The sequence below is a fragment of the Dreissena polymorpha genome, chromosome 2 (assembly GCF_020536995.1).
Source record: "Dreissena polymorpha isolate Duluth1 chromosome 2, UMN_Dpol_1.0, whole genome shotgun sequence".
NCBI classification, from domain to species: Eukaryota; Metazoa; Mollusca; class Bivalvia; order Myida; family Dreissenidae; genus Dreissena; species Dreissena polymorpha.
Window position 1 is genome coordinate 98,232,446 of NC_068356.1, and position 24,787 is coordinate 98,257,232.

A 24,787-nucleotide genomic window follows, 5' to 3' on the forward strand; every position below is an offset into this window, starting at 1 on the left:
GTATACAAAACTTTAAAAAAGCAAGACTTAAGTATTTCTTTTAACGAGTTACAAATATTTATTTCCAAGATGTATTTTTTCATACAGGTTGTCCTGGGAACAGAAATCCATGAGGACATCTCCTCAAGAGCTCAGTACCTTTTCCATGCGGACGGGAAATCTATATGGTTTGACAAGTCGTTAACGCTGCTGGTTCAGCCGGACGGACGTATGGGTCTGAACTGTGAACACTCCTATGCTGACGCTCCCGTGCTTGCCCACATTATAGAGATTAACTTCACTCAGGAGTAAGTGCACGTTTTACTCATTGTGATTACTGCAAGGCTTTGAGGTTTGATATTTTGTATGTAACCTGATGCATCATCTATTGCAAAGACTTTGGAACTATGCCTTTAAGTTGCCAAACCCTTGCTACCACATAGTTTACATATGAAGGAAAAAGCAAGATGGCTTTAAAATTTCCTCTATTTACACCATAAATATAAATTTGTGGCTAAGCTCTAATTTAGTTATAGCATGAATGTATCAGTTGCCAATGAATTAGCATGTACTGGTTTAGAAAATGTTATGTTTATTTAAGACAGGCTTCAGAACATATCAGGCTAGAATATGGTTAAATTATATCCTTGTAATGTTCCTCAGTATATCTAAAACTAAGGTCAAATTTGCTCTTATTATGTTTAATATTTTCAACTGTCACAAATGAAAATTATTTATTTGAATATTTCATATATACGTTAAAATTATTAATATATAAAAATCTGGGATCACAAAAATACCGAGAGCTGCTTATAAAAAATCAAGATGCAAATCTGGACAAGGCTGGTGTGATTTTCAAATTAAATTGCTAAAGCTGAGGAATGTCTGAGTTTACTCTCACAATGAAGACTTTTAAGCATGGCCTTTTTATTTTCCTCCCTAGTTTAACTCTTTCAGTGCTGGAACCGAATTTTGAAGGCCTCTGCAAACAGTTTGGATCCAGATGAGACGCCACAGAACATGGCGTCTCATCAGGATCCAAACTGTTTGCTATTCTGATATATTCTTTTTTTTAAATCGAATAAAATGCTAATTTTAGACATTCAGCAGACAACATTTTAGCAGACGATAAATTTCCCAGCATGCAAAGGTTTAAGGTCTATTTACTTCAATCATTAACCTGTCTTGCATGTATTAACTTTAATTAATTTCTATTATGGAAGCTTAAGGTTTCAGTTATATAAATAACAATTTTGTTCTTACTAATAAATAATATATGTTGCATGTGTATGTATGTAAAGGTGTAAAATTGTACTGATTGGAAACTAGTTCATTAGGCCAAGCTTAAATAATTGTTTGTTTGCTATTAACCACATAGGGCTGTTGGGAATGTGTTTGAAAATACGTATTTAAGTTTTGGTAAACAAAATTGCCTATAAAGTTTGCCATTCTTTAAGGATCATCTGTGACCTATAATACATTTGTTATGACCTATTATAAGAAGGTAGCTAGCTTATACAGCTACTTTATAAGCTACCTAAGCTTATTCAAATTATGAACACATGAAAATGATATAAATCTGGGAAAATAGCCTTTAGTTAATGTGCAGTCTGCACATTCAAATCAGGGAAGACACTTTTGGCCCAAACTGGATATTCGCTAAAAAGAGATTTCCTTTTAAACCTAAAAAGTGTCATCCTCCATTAGCCTGTGCAGACTGCACACATGGATTACACCCTGTTTTCATAGAGGGAGGAACAAATTTACAACATAGAAACTTGCATGAATTGTTGTTTATAACACAGTTGTGAGCATTTGCAATTTTTATTATCCTGAGCTTAACATTTCTAAGTTAATTAATCTTTTTTAACATAGAATTTCTATAACGAGGTTTTTACAATGTATTATGACATTCAATATTGGAGGTGTGAGTCACCTCTGTATAAGTTCACGTAACCACATTTTTGTGTTTTTTTAAAGAAAAAAGGATAATACACATGTATGTGTTCAGACTTGTGTGACATTATGCATGACTATTTTAAATTGTTCATGGTATGGGCACAATGTTTTGTTTCTAACCATAATACATATTGTTTTGAAGCCACTAATTCTGTATTCAAACAAACAATAGCCAAATTAGCAGTTTTAGATTTTACATGGATATCCTGATATAATTATTACACCTATCAATAATATGAATGTTCATGAAAACAGTTGACATGGGGTTTATTGGCGTCACACAGATGAATAGTATTATGCTCCATCTAAATACCGTAATTACTCTATGTTTTCGGACACTTAAAAATAATTTTTAAAAATTGTGTCCGAAAACTTAGATACGAAAAATATTCACAAAATACAGATGTCCGAAAACTAAGAGTCGAATATTGAAGTGTCCGAAAATAGCGTAAATTGTATCAACGACTACCGGTAATAGCACGCGCTTGTAAAATACCATGCCTTATAGTATAAATAACAGTTATAAATGTTTGTACTGCATTTAAAGTAATTTTAAATGCTTAATTTATTTGACAGAAAGTTACTACAAGGCTGTACTTTGACCAACGAGTTCAAAGATGAGCATGTGATGTACCGATACTCGCTAGTATGAACCTGTAATTAACGCAATAAAAACACGCAAACTATGAATTCTTTGTTTGTTAATTTCCGATAGTTGTTGTCCAACACCTTCCATTGTTTGTAAAACATGCAATAGGGTGCATCACACTTTGAAGCGTTTAGTATTTGTCACAGTTATTTAACTGAGAATGTGTAGTACCACTGCGGTAAATAATTGAATTGTTAATTGGCACTACCCCTGGTAATTGTCATGACTCTTATTATAATGGGCGAAACCATTGTTAAATACCGGTTTACAAGGTTATTTACCCCATAACGCAAATGTAATGGTCCGTTGCCATTAGGCATGCACCTGCCATGTTTTATGATGTTAATCAGGTTGTAAAACTTCATGATCGAAGTGTAATAAGATATCGAAAACAGGACCGAAATTTGGTAACATAGCGCTGTAAAATATATTGTCTGAAAACTTAGAGACATTAATTATGGACGAAAACTCGTGTGTCCGAAAATTAGGAGTCACGAAAAATAATTATTTTTGCTAAAAAATGGGGTGTCCGAAAACTTAGAGTGTCCGAAAACATAGAGTAATTGCGGTACCATTTTTGAGTTTTGGAGAAAACAGCTTTCCAAGATTAAAAAAGTAATATAAAATAAGTGGAGAAAAATCTTACACAAAACTGTTTGTTATGACTACAGCAAGTATTTCTAGATAACATCATATTGTGGAGCTTGTAATGCAAATTTTTGTTGCTATTCAGATTTGGTGGCTGCTTTGATTTAATCAGTTTTTGTTTCCATAGAGCCGTTCATGGTCTGCTGTCTCCAGAACTTGACCTTGAGAGCTGTGACCTTGACCTGCATGAATCTAAAAGTAGCCATTCTATTTATAGACCAGAAAGGCTAGTCTGGGAAATCCCAGACAGTCTTGGCAGGTCTATTAATAGCGCACACCTAACAGTATTAAAGGTATTTGTAAAAGTTTGCGTAGATTGCTTTACCTTTTTTGCTCAACTAACAAAAGCCGAGGTTTGCTTTTAACATCAATCTATTTAGGGGGCAAAAGATCTATTTCTGTACTTGCACTTGAAGCTGCTTACATTTTTATGATATTTTTGTAAAACCGATAATAAATTGCCCTGTGGGCTTATTTTTATGTCCCCAATGTCAAGGAGGCATTAAGCATTTCATTTGTCCGTCCGTTCTTCACAAATCTTTAACTGTTAATTGCTCTAACGCTTGGGTTGTTTTCACTTAAGCTTTCACAGTTAAATAACATAAATTTGAAGAGAATCGAGGTACTAGGGACTTAGTTCTGTGGCAACTTTTGCCAGAATTATGGCCCTTTGACTGTTTTTTCACTAAATATTATATAGTACCCTTTTGCTTGTGTTTTCAACTCCTCTTTAACTACTGAGTGGATCTTGCTAAATCTTTCACAGATTAATGGCCTTATTATGTAAAAAAAAAAAAGAAATAAAGAAATGTCATACACCATGATTTTTATGCTCCCCACATATATATATGGGGAGCATATAGTTGCCAGTTTGTAGTTCCTTACTTCCTTCCTTCCTTCCGTCACAATTTTGTTACAGTTTCTCATAGTGCCTTCAATATTTTACCGATCTCTTACATATTTGGCATGTAGGTACCTTGCATGGACCTCTACCTATTGATAAGGTTAGACGTCACTCAGGTCAAGGCCAAGGTCACCAAGGCTAATAATAGATTTTCCGTCACATGTTTGTTACAGTTTCTCATAGCGCCTTCAATATTTTAACGATCGTTTACATATTTGGCATGTAGGTACATTGCATGGACCTCTACCTTTTGATGAGGTTTGATGTCACTGGAGTCAAGGTCACCGAGGCTAATAATAGATTTTCTGTCACTCTTTTGGTACAGTTTCTCATAGCTCCTTCAGTATTTTACTGATCTCTTCCATATTTGGCATGTAGGTACCTTGCATGGACCTCTACCTTTTGATGAGGTTTGAGCTCACCGGGTTCAAGGTCAAGGTCACCTAGGCTAATAAAAGATTTTCTCAAGGTCACATGTTGGTTACAGTTTCTCATAACTCTTTCAATATTTGACCGATTTCTTATATATTTGGGATGTAGGTACCTTGCATGGACCTCTACATTTTTGATGAGGTTTGAGGTCACTGCATTCAAGGTCAAGGTCACTGAGGCTATTGATAGATTTTCTCAAGGTCACACTTTTTTTCCACACTAACCATATATTGACATAGCATCATTGGGGAGCATCCATCAGTTTTACTGATATCCTTGTTTGCATAATGTTTGTCCTTTGTCTTTTTATGCCCCCCTTCGAAGAAGAGGGGGTATATTGCTTTGCTCATGTCGGTCGGTCTGTCGGTCGGGCGGTCTGTCGGTCCGTCCACCAGGTGGTTGTCAGACGATAACTCAAGAACGCTTAGGCCTAGGATCATGAAACTTCATAGGTACATTGATCATGACTCGCAGATGACCCCTATTGATTTTGAGGTCACTAGGTCAAAGGTCAAGGTCACTGTGACCCGAAATAGTAAAATGGTTTCCGGATGATAATTCAAGAACGCTTATGCCTAGGATCATGAAACTTGATAGGTAGATTGATCATGACTTGCAGATGACCCCTATTTCTTTTCAGGTCGCTAGGTCAAAGGTCACGGTCACGGTGACCCAAAATAGTAAAATGGTTTCCGGATGATAATTCAAGAACGCTTATGCCTAGGATCATGAAACTTGATAGGTAGATTGATCATGACTAGCAGATGACCCCTATTGATTTTCAGGTCACTAGGTCAAAGGTCAAGGTCACGGTGACCCGAAATAGTAAAATGGTTTCCGGATGATAACTCAAGAACGCTTATGCCTAGGATCATGAAACTTTATTGGTACATTGATCATGGCTCGCAGATGACCCCTATTGATTTTGAGGTCACTAGATCAAAGGTCAAGGTCACGGTGACCCGAAATAGTAAAATGGTTTCCGGATGATAACTCGAGAATGCTTATGCCTAGGATCATGAAACTTGAAAGGTACATTGATCATGACTGGCAGATGATCCTTATTGATTTTCAGGTCACTAGGTAAAAGGTCAAGGTCACAGTGACCCGAAATAGTAAAATGGTTTCCGGATGATAATTCAAGAACGCTTATGCCTAGGATCATGAAACTTGATAGGTAGATTGATCATGACTAGCAGATGACCCCTATTTCTTTTCAGGTCGCTAGGTCAAAGGTCACGGTCACGGTGACCCAAAATAGTAAAATGGTTTCCGGATGATAATTCAAGAACGCTTATGCCTAGGATCATGAAACTTGATAGGTAGATTGATCATGACTAGCAGATGACCCCTATTGATTTTCAGGTCACTAGGTCAAAGGTCAAGGTCACGGTGACCCGAAATAGTAAAATGGTTTCCGGATGATAACTCAAGAACGCTTATGCCTAGGATCATGAAACTTTATTGGTACATTGATCATGGCTCGCAGATGACCCCTATTGATTTTGAGGTCACTAGATCAAAGGTCAAGGTCACGGTGACCCGAAATAGTAAAATGGTTTCCGGATGATAACTCAAGAATGCTTATGCCTAGGATCATGAAACTTGAAAGGTACATTGATCATGACTGGCAGATGATCCTTATTGATTTTCAGGTCACTAGGTCAAAGGTCAAGGTCACAGTGACCCGAAATAGTAAAATGGTTTCCTGATGATAACTCAAGAAAGCTTATGGCTAGGATCATGAAACTTCATAGGTACATTGATCATGACTCGCAGATGACCCCTATTGATTCTCAGGTCACTAGGTCAAAGGTCAAGGTCGCAGTGACAAAAAACATGTTTACAAAATGGCTGTCACTACAACTGAGAGCCCATATGGGGGGCATGCATGTTTTACAAACAGTCCTTGTTTCACTATATTTTATATTGTCCCAGATTATTTGTGTTTTCAACTATTCTTTAACATTTGGGTGGAACCTGCACAAACATGCGTAGTTAAATGACTTAAATGATCATTAAGAATGGAATTTGGCTGGGAAGAGTTTTGGGAATTTAAGGAATTTTGGCTGGGAAGAGTTATATCAGATTATGTTCCTTTTACAATACTTAAAATACTGGATGAATCATGCTCCAACTTTCACATTTCAATGACCTTAATATGTAGAAGATTTGGCTGTATTATGGCCCTTTGTATTCTTGTCCACTGTCAATATTGTGGATGATATAGTGGATGTGTCTGTTTCAAAACATGTATTTTCGGGACTTCAGTGTCTGTGACACATTCTAGTTCTTTCAAAATTGTAATATTGTTGACCTTTATATAATTATATATTAAGTTATGAAATGCTTTTTTTCAAGGTGCTTTTTTCCTCTAGATCTTTGCTCTCATCCTATAGCCATATAAAAACTTAACCCTGACATTGTATTTGGATAATTGTTTGTTAGTTATTCCATTGTGTTTGCTTATCAGCTGACTTGAGAACAAAGTGTTCACAGTGAGCTATGGTGGTTGGTCTATGGAATCGTACAGCATCTGTCTAGTGTTGTGTTATTCTTCAACTTTTAGCTTGCTACCACTTTTAGAGGCCACATTTTTCATTCAATCTTTATAAAATTGGGAAGAATGTTCATCTTGATATTATTAGGACTGAGTTGAAATAATCTGGGTTATATGCATCCAAAAACAAGGTCACCAGCTCATGTGCTTGTTTTCACTCCAGAAGACACATGCATGACTCAATACTCCAGAAGACACATGCATGACTCAATACACCAGAAGACACATGCATGACTCAATACACCAGAAGACACATGCATGACTCAATACTCCAGAAGACACATGCATGACTCAATACTCCAGAAGACACATGCATGACTCAATACTCCAGAAGACACATGCATGACTCAATACACCAGAAGACACATGCATGACTCAATACTCCAGAAGACACATGCATGACTCAATACACCAGAAGACACATGCATGACTCAATACACCAGAAGACACATGCATGACTCAATCTTTATTAAACATGATCACAATGTTTATCTTGACAAGTTTAAATCTGGGCAACCTGCAGCAAAAAATAGTTGACTTAGTCAAATCTGTAAAAAAAACTTTTTTACCACTCTAGAGGTCAAATTTATTACTCAAACTTGATGAAACTTGGTTGAAATATTTATCCGGACTATGTCTTGGGCCAAGTTTGTATGTGTGGGTCATGTGCATTCAAAATCTAGTTAATCATTTCAAAACTAAGAAAAGCTTATTACAACTCTAGAGTCCAAATTTATTACTCATCTTATCTTTATGAAACTTGAATGTTATTTGTAAAAATATATATGCTATTATTGTCATCAATACAGTAAGGAAGAAGTGGAGTGAATGACATAATAATGTCTTTAGTATCTGAGCTGAAAGTGTAAACAATTGTCAGATTGTTCTTAAATCAAATCAATTGTAGACAAATTTCCCTTTTGTCCTTTTATTTTGACAGTTTTCTTCGTAGCGTTTTGAGACTTTTGTGGAACCAGATAAGCAAGCTAGAGCCACTGCAGACCTCTTGTGTTGCACTTGCATTTTCTGTACAGGATGGGTGTGCACTAAATAGTTTCTATTCCTGGTGCTGTTGCTTTTAACATCATCTTTTATCAATATCTTTGTTGCATAATGCCTTTGATTTATATTCTATTTATATCTTTTTTTTTTGACATCATTCTTTAATCTTTATCATTATGTTGAGGACAGTTTGTAAGGAAAATTAAAAATTTGACAGTACATTTATTTTCTATTGTGATAAAAATCAGTTTAGAATAAAAGCTGCACAATTTATTTTCAAGCTTTGTGAAACCATTCTTTGAAACCTGAAACTCCTACACATTTGCAATTGTTATAAGGTAGGTTGCACACCACTATTACCCTACCCTTGTATGTCCCCCCCCCTTTCCTCAATATCGATAACTTGCATTTATTATTTATTTGCTATGTATACATGTATACCTCATATTATGCTGGAAGAAGTATAAGTTCATGCATTCAAGATTGGTTTATGTTTTTTATCTGGGTGAAGAAATGAAAGATAGAAACAAATAAATGTTAAATAAAAGTGAGGCAAAATTGGTATTTCACAGTATTTTGGTTCGCTGTAATATATTTTTGTCTCCTACCGGTGAAACCGGAGGGGACTTATGGTTTGCGCTCTGTGTGTCAGTCTGTCAGTCTGTCCGTCACACTTTTCTGGATCCTGCGATAACTTAAAAAGTTCTTCATATTTTTTCATGAAACTTGAAACATGGACAGATGGCAATATGGAGATTATGCATGTCAATTCATTTTGTTCCTAAAATTGTGGTTGCTATGGCAACAAATGTAAAAAAAAAATTACTGACAATGGTGGAGTTTCACCGGTAGGGGAGCATATTGCTTGGCAATCTCTTGTTACAAATAATCCATGAATTGAATGAAAGAATCATATAACTTTTTTGTTTGTAAATTCCTATAAAAAAAATCAGAATTATTTTGAAGGATTATTTTTAAATTGCTCAAGTCTTTACATTTGTGTAGGCGAAAATGCTGCAATTACCATACGTATTTTGTTTCTTTCTTTACAATATATTCTTAAAATCATTTGTATAGCTTCGTGTTCTCAACTTGCTCAGGTTACACTTTTGTAATTGTGTTTTGTTCGTGGTCTGTCGTCAACATTTGGCTTGTTTACATTCTAGAGGCCACATTCATTGTCCAATTCTCATGAAACTTGGTCAAAATATTTGTCCTGATGATTTCTTGGCCAAATTTAAAACAGAATCACGTGAAACTAGATCAGTAGGTAAAATTAGAAAAAAAAGCTTGTAAACACTCTAAAATTTATCGTCCAATCTTAATTAAACTCTGTCAGAACATTTGATCTAATGATATCTGGGCTCAGTTCGAAAAATGGTTTCAGTCCATTGAACAACATGGTGATCAGGGTGCGGGCAAGTTTTTCTTTTAAGGCTATTGTAAAGTCTTGTTAACTCTCTAGAAGTCACATTTTTGGTCCCATCTTCATGAAGCTAGGTCAGAAGATTTGTCGCAATTATATCTTTGATGAGTTTGAAAATGGTTCCAGTTGATTGAAAAGAGTGTCCGCCAGAGGCTGGGGCAGTTTTCCTTATATTGCTATTGTAAAAGCTTGTTAACACTCTAAAACATTTATTGTCCAATCTTCATGAAACTTGGTCAGAACATTTGTTTTAATTATTTCTTGAATGAGTTTGAAAATGGTTCTGGTCTGTTGAAAAACATGTCTGCCAATGGGTGGGGAATATATCCTTATATGGCTATAGTAAAACTTTGTGGCACTCTGAAAGTTACATTTATAGTTCATTCTTCATGAAACTTGGTCAGAATAGTTGTTCTTATGATACATTGGGCTGCACAGAAAAGGTCAGTTCCTTTGAACCTGACAGGTGAGCCACTGTGGGCCCTTCAGGCCCTTTTGTTTTATTTATCATCTCAATACAGGGACTTCTTGTTTACCAATTTACATTTTATAAAGGTTAAAATCTCATAAAACTTTAAAGAATTATTAAAATATAAATATTTCTCATTGACGTACAGATATTTTATGCTTCATTGTATGTGCATTATCCACATCTCTTATTATTTCCAGTATTTGTTACAACCATCATGGCCATGTTGGCCTTCCATAGGTTTAATTGCAAATTTCAATTGATGGTCTTTGCATTATTGAATTACATGTACTTGTAGACACCTTAATTGTAAATACATATCACTGCTAAAAACGTATATTTAAGTTTTCAATTTATTTAGTAAAGCCTTGACATATCTCAATAGCTTGCTTTAACTTCCTGATTTCAGATAGGTTTAACTCTGGAGTGGACAAGTTTATTTTTGAATCAGTGCAGCTCAGGGTTTTCAATTTTTGTCTATTATCATCAATTCATAACAAAACAGTTGGTAGATAAACATGCAAGTGAAAACTATTGTATACATGGACATATCAATAAAGATGCTTAAAATAATTTGTGACCACAGTTGTAAACTGAATATTATGTTTCACCCTATTTTCAGAAAATGGTTCATACCTATTTTATCAGCGTAACTCTAAACCAACTATATACAAGGTATGATTGTAACATGAGAATTTCAACCTTAGTGCATATTGATAATGTGGTCTATATAGCCAGCATATTTAAGCGTTAATAGGTTGTTTCTTTTAAAGTTTGTTCATATCAAAAACCATGTGTGTCTTTATGCACCACATTCAGGTGTGAATAACACTAATAATTTTATAAAAGTAATCAAAAGAATATTAAATACAAACCTTTTAAATCAGAGGACAGTTTGCAATATCTATTGCAAAATGGCAACTTTCGGAGGTTCAGTGCTCAACAGTTCAGACATAGTAAATGACTATGTTTGTGGTGCTTGCGAAAGTAAAAATATTGACGAAAGTGCTGATTATTTTTGTGGAACATGTACGAAGTTTTTCTGCGGAAAATGCATTCGTCATCATGATCAATTATACGCAAATCATACCAAATATGGAAGAGGAGAATCAAAGAAATGGCCTCTTGCGAAGAAAACCGAGGATTTGCTTCTGAAATGTGATGTCCACAACAATAAGAAAATAAAAATGTTTTGTCAGGACCACAGTCAGCTGTGCTGCTCTGATTGCGTTTTGTTGAACCACAGGTTAGTGACATTGTAGTCATGTAATAACAGTAGTAATTGAATGTGTTTAATACCCTTGTTAAAAAATAAAGGGGTATACTGAAATTAACATAAATGTCTGTCCCTCTGTTTGTCTGTCAGTAATTTATTGAAACGTGGATCCATTAAAATGACCTTTTTAGGGGATATTAAAATTATTTATTTATTGACATTCATAATTTGGACAGAATCCTTTGATGAATTAATTTAAGATAGTACATGTATTTTAAATGTTAGTGTTGAGTTAGAAGTGCCTTTATAGTGTACAGGACATGCTGTGAATTGTACTCAATTTGACCCTGATTTAACATGTTTTATTTCACCAACATATTTTACACTTTGGTAAAATGGTATTGGTACTTGTGGTAATTATAATACATGTTGCTTTTTCAGACAGTGTGCCAATGTGGCTTTAATTTCTGAGTCAGTGAAAAAGCTGTCCCTTGATATGCAACAGTTATCAAACAACCTGCAAACTATTCTTAATGACCTATGCAAGTTTAAGAGTACACAAGAGGCCAGCATTCAGACTGTGAAGGTATCATATAGTGATAAATTGCAAGAAATCAGAGACATGCGTAAGAAACTTAATGCTACTTTGGATAAACTAGAAAATGCAACATTGAAAGATCTCGGTGAATATAGGGCAGCATTGCAAACCTCTCTTAAGAAAGATATTTACAACTGCAGCAGACTGAAGGATGAACTGCAACAACTCAGTGAAGCTGTACAGGACCTTGTTGAAAAGAGCAAACATGATCTTGAGTTCATAGCCAGCAGAAAATGTCTTCATAAAATACAGGAGTCCGAGACATTTCTGAAGGAGAACCCCATGAAGGCTCAGAAGACAATGATATTCCAGGCAGATATTGACCTCGAGAAGTATCTGTATACAAAGTCAAGTCTTGGGTGGATTGTAGACAGTATGCAGTCTCCAACATTAAATTTGAATCCAGACCAGGTGATTACCGTGAAGAGGTGGTCTGAGTATAAGGTGAACATATCAAGTGACAAAAGTCAGACTTGCTGGATTGAAGGCATTTGCAGCCTGCCTAATGACCAGGTCATTGTTTTAGATAGAAATAATAAAAGAGCAAACCTGTTGAACCAGCACTATGCTGTGACCAGCCACTGTGATGTTTCTGGTACCGTAGGGGATATTTGTCAGGTCACATCTAGTGAGGTGGCTGTTACAGTCGGTGGTGGTATTGTGCATTTTATCTCTGTGATAAATGGACAGCTGGTGAATGGAAGGAAGTTTCAGTTACAGCATTGCGCTGCTGGAATTGCCCACCATCAGGGATCATTGTATATCACATCTTGCACTTCTCTCTACCACTACAACATGACCGGGAAACTTGTAAAAAAGCTGTATGAGGATACAGGTGGCATTTATGGTAAATGTTTTTTTATATAAAAACAAAAATTAAACAAAAATAATTATCACTACTGTGTTTTTTTTAAAACACTGATAAAATGAAATTCAATATGAAATAATTAAAAAAAGGTCATATAAAAAACCTGGAAACACATTTGATTTATAATCCTGATTTACCGACATGTGACATGTTTTGTGTTTAGCAGTGTGGAAGTGTGCAGTGAGTCCTGCTGGTGACAGGATCTATGTCACCAACAATAGCCAGCACAAGCTCCTCACACTGACCACAGATGGCAACCTGATATCCTCCTTCACTGACCCTGAGCTGAAACGACCATATGGTGTACACATCACACCTGCAGGACAGGTCCTTGTCTGCGGATACACCTCCGGTACTCTCATACAGGTGGATCATGATGGGAAAAAAAATCTGGCAACTCTGCTTTCGCTTTCACAGAAAGATGGACGGCCATCGTCTGTCTGCTTCAACCCCAACAAGAACTCAATCATTTTGGGACTAGGGAATGGCAAAATTATTGCTATGGAATTGCACTAGGTCTTCCTGTTGAAAAACTATTTATATGACACAAAGTTGTAAATGTAATGTTCATGTTGCCTATGAATTACAACACAATTAGCAATAACAGTTTATACTAATAGGCTATGAAAACAAATATTCATAAAGTTTATCTTTTGTTATTGACTATTACGGTAATTTTTATTATTTTCAATGCTTTAACAAATTTTCCATTAAAAACAAGCATGCTAGAAAAAGATTGTGATGTTCCAAAATCTGGATTCATGTTAAATGGTGTTTGTCACCAACCCAATAAAATATATGAATGCCTATCATTGTATACACATATATTGAGATTTATTATGCCCCCCTTCGAAGGAGAGGGGGTATATTGCTTTGCTCATGTCGGTCTGTCGGTCGGTCCGTCCACCAGGTGGTTGTCAGACGATAACTCAAGAACACTTGGGCCTAGGATCATGAAACTTCATAGGTACATTGATCATGACTCACAGATGACCCCTATTGATTTTGAGGTAACTAGGTCAAAGGTCAAGGTCACGGTGACCTGAAATAGTAAAATGGTTTTTGAATGATAACTCAAGAACGCATAGGCCTAGGATCATGAAACTTCATGGGTAGATTGATCATGACTCGCAGATGACCCCTATTGATTTTGAGGTCACTAGGTCAAAGGTCAAGGTCACGGTGACCCGAAATAGTAAAATGGTTTCCGGATGATAACTCAAGAATGCATACGCCTAGGATCATGAAACTTCATGGGTAGATTGATCATGACTGGCAGATTACCCCTATTGATTTTGAGGTCACTAGGTCAAAGGTCAAGGTCATGGTGACCCGAAATAGTAAAATGGTTTTCGGATGATGACTCAAGAACGCATATGCCTAGGATCATGAAACTTCACAGGTAGATTGATCATGACTCGCAGATGACCCCTATTGATTTTGAGGTCACAAGGTCAAAGGTCAAGGTCACGGTGACCTGAAATAGTAAAATGATTTTCGGATGATAACTCAAGAACGCTTTTGCCTAGGATCATGACACTTCATAGGTACATTGATGGTGACTCGCAGATGACCCCTATTGATTTTCAGGTCACTAGGTCAAAGATCAAGGTCACAGTGACAAAAAACGTATTCACACGATGGCTGCCACTACAACGGACAGCCCATATGGGGGGCATGCATGTTTTACAAACAGCCCTTGTCCATATAAACTCGCCGCCCAGAATCCGGGCGGCAGTTTAATCGGAAATATTAGCCATATAAACTTTTTCTGGCATAAATAAACACAAATAGATCGTAAATATATCCATAATGAGCAAATAAAAACAACTTGCATGATATGTTATGCTTGCATAATATTGATATTAATCCAAAGTTTCAAACACGTCAACTGTTTTTTTAAATGTATATGTTTTTGCAATGGACAAAGCCGAGAATTCCAAGTAATTCCGAATTCGAAAATACGCTAAAGACTATCTCCGGAATCCTTGGCGAGATAGATCTCTTGTTTAATCTACAAAGGTAATATACCGACTATCTCCGGAACATCCGTAAGATAGATCGAATTGGCTTTTCAAAACTTCAGCTTTCGGTTTGATAACGGTTTTTGTATAAAGTTTTTGTTATGAGTATTTCTCCACAATTCACTCGCAAATTGATATCGGTAATAACAGGTATTGTGTTTGTAACGATGTATTGGGTTGATTGAACTCGATTTTATAGACATAATTTTTTACATGAAAAAATGGGTTAACAAGAAGAACTCTGAGCTGTACATATGTACTTATAAAAGCTCAGAGCATTCAAGAAGAACTACATTGAACTGAAGATGTGAAATGCAAGATATTGAAAGGTAAACAAGTAAAATATATTAATTTAACTCAGTTTAATACATCATTAACACAAGAAGAACACTCAAGTGTGTTTGTGTATTTGTTTATATTTAGTCCATTTACTGTAATTCAATACATTGAAAAACTGCTGCTATTGATCACAATAAATGCTGTTTACTTTGCATCCTTAGTATGTTAAATGTGAAGTTTAACAGTTTTTTTTAAAAGAAATATTGTTATGAAGTTCAAGAAGTTGTTTATTTTAATGTCTGTTTTAAGGTTTGTCATTGTGTAATGCGCGCCATTGGCGTAGTCAAAATCAGTTGATAGAATTTTCCTCCCCTCTGACTTTGCCTCAATCACACCCTTGCCTATAGATTTTCAGGTCACTAGGTCAAAGGTCAAGGTCACAGTGACTCGAAACAGTAAAATGGTTTCCGGATGATAAATCAAGAATGCTTACGCCTAGGATCATGAAACTTTATAGGTACATTGATCATGACTGGCAGATGACCCCTATTGATTTTCAGGTCACTAGTTACTGTTTGATTTAAGCCTGCTCTCTTCTGTCCTGTTCAACCTTTTCTTGAGAGGATAATGCAGGGGACTCCATGACCACCACACCTTTATCTCCATCCGTGGAAGACCCATCTCCAACTTGAGATTCGCTGATGACATTAACCTCATGGGTGGCACCAGCAGTGAATTTCAAATTCTCACCAACAGACTCTATGAAAGAGCAAAAGCATACCCGATTGAGGTCAACATGGAGAAGTCAAAAATTGACCTCATGGGTGGCACAAGCAGTAAACTTCAAGATCTCACTAACTGACTCTATGAAAGAGCAAGAGCATAGGGGATGGAGGTAATTACAGAGAAATTGAAGATAATGGTGAACAGCACCAGGCAGACATCACCATGAACAAAGAGAAGCTAGAAGAAGTGCCTCCTTCAAGTACTTGGTAGCAACCCTGTCAAAGGATGGTACCAGTACCGCTGAGGTCCGAATAAGAATTGCCATGGCGACCGCAGCAATGGCGGGACTGAACAGGTTGTAGACAAGCAGTTCCATCAGCTTCCCCACAAAGTACAGGCTCTTTAAGTCCCTCGTGGTCTCCATCCTACTCTACGGCTGCAAGACCTTGACGCTTCATGGAGACACAGAATGCAAGATACAGGCATTTGAACATAAATGTCCCCAAAGACTGCTTCGCATCTCCCACACACAGCACAAGACCAACTAGTAAGTCTGAAACATGACTGCAACACTTGTTGGTCCACAAGAGCCCCTACTGGCGACCGTCAAACGACGAAAGTTTGGACACATTACCAGGTACAACTCTCTTTGCAAGACTGTTCTCCAGGGAATGCACAGGGAGGTCGACGTTGAGGCTGTCAAAGAAAAGCTTGGTGGACGATGTAAAAGAGTGGACATCCCTTTCATGGATGAATTACTCTCAGCAGCACACAACAGACCTGACTGGAGGAGGATTTCTGTATCATTGTCGCTGATTTCTCCCCAAGGGCCAAACAGGTCAAGGGATTGATGATGAGGATGATGAGGATGATAAATGCACACTTGATGATGATTCATTCACAATTGATGATGATTAATGCACACTTAATGATGATTAATGCACAAATGATGATGATTAATGCACAATTGATGATGATTAATGTACAATTATTGATGAAGATTAATGCAAACTTGATGATGATAAATGCACAAATGATGGTGATTAATGCACACTTGATGATGATTAATGTACAATTGATGATGATTAATGCACACTCGATGATGATTAATGCACACTCGATGATGATTAATGCACACTTGCTTGTGTTTAAAAATCTTTGACATGTTTAACACATCACTTATGTACATTGCATGCAAATAAGTCTGAATGAGCTGTGAATCTTCTTTCATATGATTTTCAAGCAAATTTTAGGTTGCCTTGCCCATGGAATTTAAGTACAGAAAACGCAAGCCAAATGTCTTATTATGTGTAATAATTAAATGTTAGTTTTGGGTATTTCTAGTTGTTAGTTGACCTGAAATGTTGTATTGTGGTACAGAAAGATTATAAATGATGTAAATGTGTTTTTATCATAATCTCAAACTTTCAGCTCCCTTAAAAAAAAAGAAGAGATACCGGGTCTTCAGGACCCAATTTTATAGAAAATCACTATTTAGCAGTGTTATTTTATTGATTGCATTACTTTTATTGGGAAAATATATAATTGATATCACAATGTATGTGCTTGCTACGATTTCCAAAGAAAAACATGCTTTTTCTGACAAAACATTAAAAACAAATAAGGAAACCTGTCTTTTTCTTGTTAGTGCACACTCGATCGTGTTTTAGAATACCTTGAACACATTAACACATCACTTATGTGGATTGCATGCAAATGAGTCTAATGAGCTGTTAATCTCGTTTTTTATATGATTTACAAGCAAATCATAGGTGGAATCAACGTACAGAAAACACAAGGCACATGACTTATTATGCGTCATACTCAAATGCGTGTTTGGGGTATTTCTTGTTGACAGAACGACCTGAAATGTTGCATTTGTAGTACAAATAGATTAATAATGATTTATAATGATGTTGATGCCTTTTTTCCATGATCTCACAAGTTTCAGAGGTCCCTTAAAAAAAGAAAAACAATTCTTCAGGACCGAATATTATAGTAAATCACTATTTAACTATTTTTATTGCTGTCATTACTTTAAGCGGGAAAATAAATGATTAATACGATTATGTATATCCTTTTATGATTATAAAAGGCAAACATGGTTTTTGGGTTAAAAAGTAAAAAAAAGGTACAGAAACCTGACTTTTGCATCTTAGTTCTTCCACAATCATGTTTTAAAAACCTTAAACATGTTTGACACCTCACTTATGTAAATTGCATGCAAATAAGTCTTAATGAGCTGTTTAAGGTTGCCTTGACTACGGTATCATTACAGAAAACGCAATCAAGATAGCCTATCATGTGTCACACTCAAATGCGTGTAAGGGGTATTTTTGTCAAATTGACCTGTTATCTTGTATTTGTGGTACAAATAGAAAAGTATTTATTTTTAAGAGTTCATTTTAAGGTTATATTACGCTTAATCAGTTTGTATCCCACCATGGCTTATTCGAGTGTAGTGACTATTTCATAAAGAGTCCCTTTTCTTTTCTTGTTTAAAAGCGATTGAAGGATCGAACCCATGCTTTCTGTGATAATTGCCTGTATGCCTATGTTTGGTAAATTAAATTTGGAACTACGTTGAAATAGGATTGTTTTAGATGTGTTTGTTGAAGTACGGGGCTTTGGGCAAAATCTTTCTGAAACTCTGTTTTCCATGGGTTCTTGCCTTGGGCGAATTTTACTTTCTTAGAAATTTTAAGAGACTATAATTATATTTTTGACTGCAATTATTGGAAGAAGACGGATTTATCTTTAAAATGATACAACTTTTTTAATTTACTTAAGAAGGCAAGATTAGAATTTGGTATCTCACAGTGTGAACTCTGTTGCCATTTTAAACAACAGGAAAATATAGACTGCTTTTATGTGTTACGAACTGTAAATACAAAAATGTATCCAATACTGTTCTATATTTATGTACACACAACATACAAGAATGTGATACAAGCTTCATGTGCTTTAATTTTGTGTTTTTCAATAAAAAATTTTTTTTTTATTGTATGGCGGTATATAAGAAAGGAATTATTTCGTTACTGTGGCATACCAGTGAGTTATATCTCATTTACTGTGTAAGTTTGCATTCAAGTTGCCCTGTGGGATACAACATTACTCAATCAACTGATGCGATGCAACGTTCCGGACCACCACAGTCATGTTACATTGCCTATGTCAAAAGTTTTATAATCTTTTTGTATTTCATTATATAGAGTATGTGGTATATAGGATCTGGCACGAGTTGTCATATCATACAATATTTTATTACGAGTTCAGGAATATTGTTTGTAAGCGAGCCTTTCGCGAGCATACTAACGAATTTCCTGGACGAGTTTAATAAAATATGCTATGATTAATGACACTGAGTATCAGATCTTTTTTATGCCCCCGGATCAATAGATCGGGGGTATATTGTTTTTGGCCTGTCTGTCTGTCATTCTGTCCCAAAACTTTAACCTTACAGTAAAGTTTTGCAATAACTTTTGAAATATTGAACATAGCAACTTGATATTTGGCATGCATGTGTATCTCATGGAGCTGCACATTTTGAGTGGTGAAAGGTCAAGGCTATCCTTCAAGGTCAAAGGTGAAAAATTAAAAAATTTAATATATTAAAGTTTTGCAATAACTTTTGAAATATTGAACATAGCGATTTGAAAATAGGCATGCATGTGTATCTCATGGAGCTGTACATTTTGATTGGTGAAAGGTCAAGTTCATCCTTCAAGGTCAAAGGTCAAAAATTTAAAACTTTAATATAGTAAAGTTTTTCAATAACTTTTGAAATATTGAACATAACAACTTGATATTTGGCATGCATGTGTATCTCATGGAGCTGCACATTTTGAGTGGTGAAAGGTCAAGATCATCCTTCAAGGTCAAAGGTCAAAAATTTAAAACTTTATTATAGTAAAGTTTTGCAATAACTTTGGAATATTGAATGAAGCAACTTGATATTTGGCATGCATGTGTATGTCATGGAGCTGCACATTCTGAGTGGTAAAAAGTCAAGGTCAATGTCATCCTTCAAGGTCAAAGGTCAAAAATGTACAACTTTAATATAGTAAAGTTTTGCAATAACTTTTGAAATATTGAACATAGCAACTTGATATTTGGCATGCATGCGTATCTCATGGAGCTGCACATTTTGAGTGGGGGAAGGTCAAGGTCAAGGCCATCCTTCAAGGTCAAAGGTCAAAAAAGCGGTGCATTAGGAGGAATTGTTTTTCTGACAAACCTATCTCTTTTTCAATATTGAAGGTAGCAACTTGATATTTGGCATGCATGTGTATTTCATGGAGCTAAACATTTTGAGTGTTGAAAGGTGAAGGTCAAGGTCATCCTTCAAGCTCAAATGTCAAATATATGGCGTCTGTCCATCCGAAAACTTTAACATTGGCCATAACTTTTTTATTATTGAAGATAGCAACTTGATATATGGAATGCATGTGTATCTCATGAGACTGCACATTTTGAGTGGTGGAAGTTCAAGGTCAAGGTCATCCTTCAAGGTAAAAGGTCAAATTATTTTTTTTATTTCAAAGTGGCGTTTTCATGAAGCTCCACATTTTTAGTGGTGGAAGGTCAAGGTCATCCTTCAAGGTCAAGGTCATCCTTCAAGGTCAATGGTAAAAAAAATATTCAAAGCGGCGTTATCAGGAAGCTGCACATTTTGAGTGGTGGAAGTTCAAGGTCAAGGTCATCCTTCAAGGTCAAGGTCAACCTTCAAGATCAAAGGTCAACAAATAAATTCAAAGCAGCATTATCATGAAGCTGCACATTTTGAGTGGTGGAAGTTCAAGGTCATGGTCATCCGTCAAGGTCATCCTTCAAGGTCAAAGGTCTTCTTTTTTTTTCAAAGCAGCGTTATCATGAAGCTGCATATTTTGAGTGGTGGAAGTTCATGGTCAAGGTCATCCTTCAAGGTGATGGTCATCCTTCAAGGTCAAAGGTGAAAAAAAAAAAGGGGCGTTCTCATAAAGCTGCACATTTTGAGTGGTGGAAGTTCAAGGTCAAGGTCATCCTTCAAGGTTAAAGGTCAAAAAAAAATTTTTTTTTAATCAAAGCGGCGCAATAGGGGGCATTGTGTTTCTTACGAACACATCTCTTGTAAGCACATGCTTTTAAATGAGCAAATTAAATAAATATTTACGCAAACATAATGATAAATCCCGAATGTTGTTTACATTTCGTGACATCATTTGCAACGCCCTTTCAGCAAAATAACAAAATGTGATTGGTCAATATAGGGAAAACTTAGCCAATGAAAATGCTTAAAAAGTATATTACATATGTGTAAGATAAAAATATTTGTAATGGTTATATTACATGGGAAACAGGGTATGGCATGTGATAAAAGTGTGTTTGTGGACTTGAATTTATCTGAATAGTTCAAAGAAGAGTTGGATGACTCAAGTACTCAAAGACATTTACAACTTAAATTATACTTATCCTGTTATATTTTCTGTAGTTATGTTTTGAAAAATATAAATTATTTAACCAAAACCAAAGAGGCTGCCATAACGGTATTTGTACATGATGATTCAGATTTATCTCAGTAGATATTGTTGTTATAAGTCAATAAACCATCCTTATAAGACATTAACAAAAGTTGTTTGAAATCATTTTCCTTACTCGCATAAGCATGTATGTGTCTCAAACCTCTACTGCTCTAGCTCTATCCATCAAAGTTGTTGAAACAATAAAAACATCATGTTGATTGTCTGAAAGATTAGTAACATAAAGAATGTTGCTAGCTTCCGTGATCAGTTGCAAATCAACACTCAATACAATTGATACATTTTTTACATTGACTTCCTTTTTATACCCCCACAAACAAAGTTTAGGGGGTATATAGGAGTAAGCTTGCCTGTCTGTCGGTCGGTCGGTCTGTCTGTCGGTCCGTATTAAGTGTCCGCTCTCTCAAGTTGTTTTCATCCGCTCTTCACCAAACTTTATCAGATGTTGTATCTAGATGATGGTTAGGTCATGTTTGAATATGGGTCATGCCGGGTCAAAAACTAGGTCACACGATCACTAAGTGCATTGCGTTTTAAACATTGAGCATGGTTTTGCTCTCTAATTCAAGTAATTTTCATCCGAGCTTCACCAAACTTATTCAGAAGTTGTATCTAGATGATGTCTAGGCCAAGTTTGAACATGGGTCATGGCAGGTCAAAAACTAGGTCACGGGGTCACTTAGCGCATTTTAAACATTGAGAATGGTGGCCACTCTCTTATTCAAGTAATTTTCATCCGATCTTCACCAAACTTGGTCAGAAGTTGTAGCTAGATGATGTCTAGGTCAAGTTTGAATATGGGTCATTCTGGATCAAAAACTAGGTCACGGGGTCACTAAGTGCATTTTTAGCTCATATTTTTTTGAAAAAAAATTATGAGCTCTTGTCATCACCCGAGTGTCTGCGTCAGCTTCCAGTTAAGTTCTGTGTTTAGGTTAAGTTTTGTGTTTAGGTCCATTTTTCTCATGAAGTATGAAAGCTATTGCATTCAAACATGGCACACTTACTGACTATCATGAGGGGACTGGGCAGGCAAAGTTAGATAACTCTGGCTGGCATTTTGACATAATTATGTGCCCTTTTTATACTTATATAAGTTTTGTGTTGAGGTCCACTTTATTCTTAAAGTATCAAAGCTATTGCTTTCATACTTGCAACACTTACTAACAATCATAAGGGGACTGTGCAGGCAAAGTTATGTAACTCTGACAGGCATTTTGACAGAATTATGGCCCTTTTAATAGTTAGAAAATTGAAAAGTTGGTTAAGTTTTGTGTTCAGGTCCACTTCATTCCTAAAGTATCAAAGCTATTGCTTTTATACTTGCATCACTTACTAACTATCATAAGGGGACTGTGCAGGCAAAGTAATGTAACTCTGACTTGCATTTTAACAGAATTATGGCCCCTTTTATACTTAGAAAATTAAAAATTTGTTTAAGTTTTGTGTTTAGATCCACTTTATTCCTAAAGTATCAAAGCTATGGCTTTCATACTTGCAACACTTACTAACTATCATAAGGGGACTGTGCAGGCTAAGTTATGTAACTCTGACTGGCATTTTGACAGAATTATGGCCCTTTTTTGACCTAGTAACTTTGAATATTTGGTTACATTTTGTGTTTAGATCCACTTTACTTCTAAAGTATCAAAGCTTTTGCTTTCAATCTTCAAATACTTTCTTACTATTATGATGGTACTGTAACTGAAAAGTTGAATTTGACCTTGACCTTTGAATGACATTGACTCTCAGGGTCAAAGTATTAAATTTTGCTAAAATTGCCATTACTTCTTTATTTATGATCAGATTTGATTCATACTTTGATAAAATAACACTTACCTGACATACCACAATAGACTCCACCCAAACCATCCCCCACGCACCACCCCAGAATCCCCTCCCCACCCCGATATTTTGTTTCCCATTTTTTTCTTATTTTTGAAAGATCATCTAATAAATGACCACACCCCACACTAAACCCCCCTCTCAACTCCCCCTAACTCCCCCCCCCCCCCCCAGCCCCCCAACCCCCCACTCAATTTTTTTTAAACATGGTTATAAAAAACAAATATTTTTATTTTTATTAGTATGCCCCCCTTCAAAGAAGAGGGGGTATATTGTTTTGCACATGTCGGTCCGTCCGTCGGGTGGTCTGTCCACCAGATGGTTTCCAGATAATAACTCAAGAACGCTTAGGCCTAGGATCATGAAACTTCATAGGTACATTGATCATGACTTGCAGATGACCCCTATTGATTTTCAGGTCACTAGTTCAAAGGTCAAGGTCACAGTGACTCGAAACAGTAAAACGGTTTCCTGATGATAACTCAAGAATGCTTAAGCCTAGGATCATGAAACTTCATAGGTACATTGATCATGACTGGCATATGACCCCTATTGATTTTCAGGTCACTACGTCAAAGGTCAAGGTCACAGTGACTCGAAACAGTATAATGGTTTCCGGATGATAACTTAAGAATGCTTAAGCCTAGGATCATAAAACTTCATAGGTACATTGATCATGACTGGCAGATGACCCCTATTGATTTTCAGGTCACTAGGTCAAAGGTCAAGGTCACAGTGACTCAAAACAGTACAATGGTCTCCGGAAGATAACTCAAGAATGCTTACGCCTAGGATCATGAAACTTCATAGGCACATTGATCATGACTTGCAGATGACCCCTATTGATTTTCAGGTCACTAGGTCAATGTCACAGTGAATCAAAACAGTAAAACTATTTCGGGATGATAACTCAAGAATGCTTATGCCTAGGATCATGAAACTTTATACGTACATTGATAATGACTGGCAGATGACCCCTATTGATTTTCAGGTCACTAGGTCAAAGGTCAAGGTCACAGTGACTCGAAATAGTAAAATGGTTTCCGGATGATAACTCAATAATGCTTACGCCTAGGATCATGAAACTTCATAGGTACATTGATCATGACTGGAAGATGACCCCTATTATTTTCAGGTCACTAGGTCAAAGGTCAAGGTCACAGTGACTCAACAGTAAATGATTTCCTGATGATAACTCAAGAATGCTTAAGCCTAGGATCATGAAACTTCATAGGTACATTGATCATAACTGGCAGATGACCCCTATTGATTTTCAGGTTACTAGGTCAAAGGTCAAGGTCACAGTGACAAAAAAGTATTCACACAATGGCTGCCACTACAACTTATAGCCCATATGGGGACATGCATGTTTTACAAACAGCCCTTGTTTTATTTTTGAAAGTTTGTCCAACCATCCCACCCAAGAATCTCCCCTTCCAAAAAAGAAAATTATTATTTTATTCATTTTTTTTCATTTTTGAAAGATAATGTAATAAATGACCACACCCACACACTATACACCCCTCTCCACCCCCATCCCTCCCCCTTTTTGACTGAAGTATTGAGATAGGTCCCTTCACCTTTAAAAAGAAAAATAGATGACCGGTCTGCACCCGCTAGGCAGTGCTCTTGTTTAACATTCAGCATGGTGTCTGCTCCTTAATTCAAATAGTTTTCATCCGAT

General features: G+C 36.1%; 2 protein-coding genes across 2 annotated transcripts in view; both read left to right on the top strand.

The window, feature by feature from the left end:
* Positions 1 to 24,787, top strand: part of LOC127868183 (carnitine O-palmitoyltransferase 1, liver isoform-like) — a 50,122-nt gene that overhangs the window by 19,474 nt on the left and 5,861 nt on the right. The window contains exons 10-11 of the mRNA XM_052409836.1: positions 88 to 287; positions 3,363 to 3,528. Coding sequence (XP_052265796.1) covers positions 88 to 287; positions 3,363 to 3,528 — 366 coding nt within the window. The remainder of the gene's footprint in view (positions 1 to 87; positions 288 to 3,362; positions 3,529 to 24,787) is intronic.
* LOC127868185 (uncharacterized) lies at positions 10,717 to 14,462 on the top strand. The gene is made up of 3 exons (XM_052409838.1): positions 10,717 to 11,274; positions 11,686 to 12,689; positions 12,877 to 14,462. The coding sequence occupies exons 1-3, from the start codon at positions 10,943 to 10,945 to the stop codon at positions 13,224 to 13,226; spliced, it is 1,686 nt and encodes a 561-aa protein (XP_052265798.1). The 5' UTR covers positions 10,717 to 10,942; the 3' UTR covers positions 13,227 to 14,462.

Bases quoted from the DNA above. Each gene is read 5' to 3' on its own strand.
- LOC127868185 (XM_052409838.1), top strand. From the start codon at position 10,943: ATGGCAACTTTCGGAGGTTCAGTGCTCAACAGTTCAGACATAGTAAAT. The intron at 11,275-11,685 runs GTTAGTGACATT...TTGCTTTTTCAG, and splicing joins TGCGTTTTGTTGAACCACAG to ACAGTGTGCCAATGTGGCTT. The intron at 12,690-12,876 runs GTAAATGTTTTT...TGTGTTTAGCAG, and splicing joins GGATACAGGTGGCATTTATG to TGTGGAAGTGTGCAGTGAGT.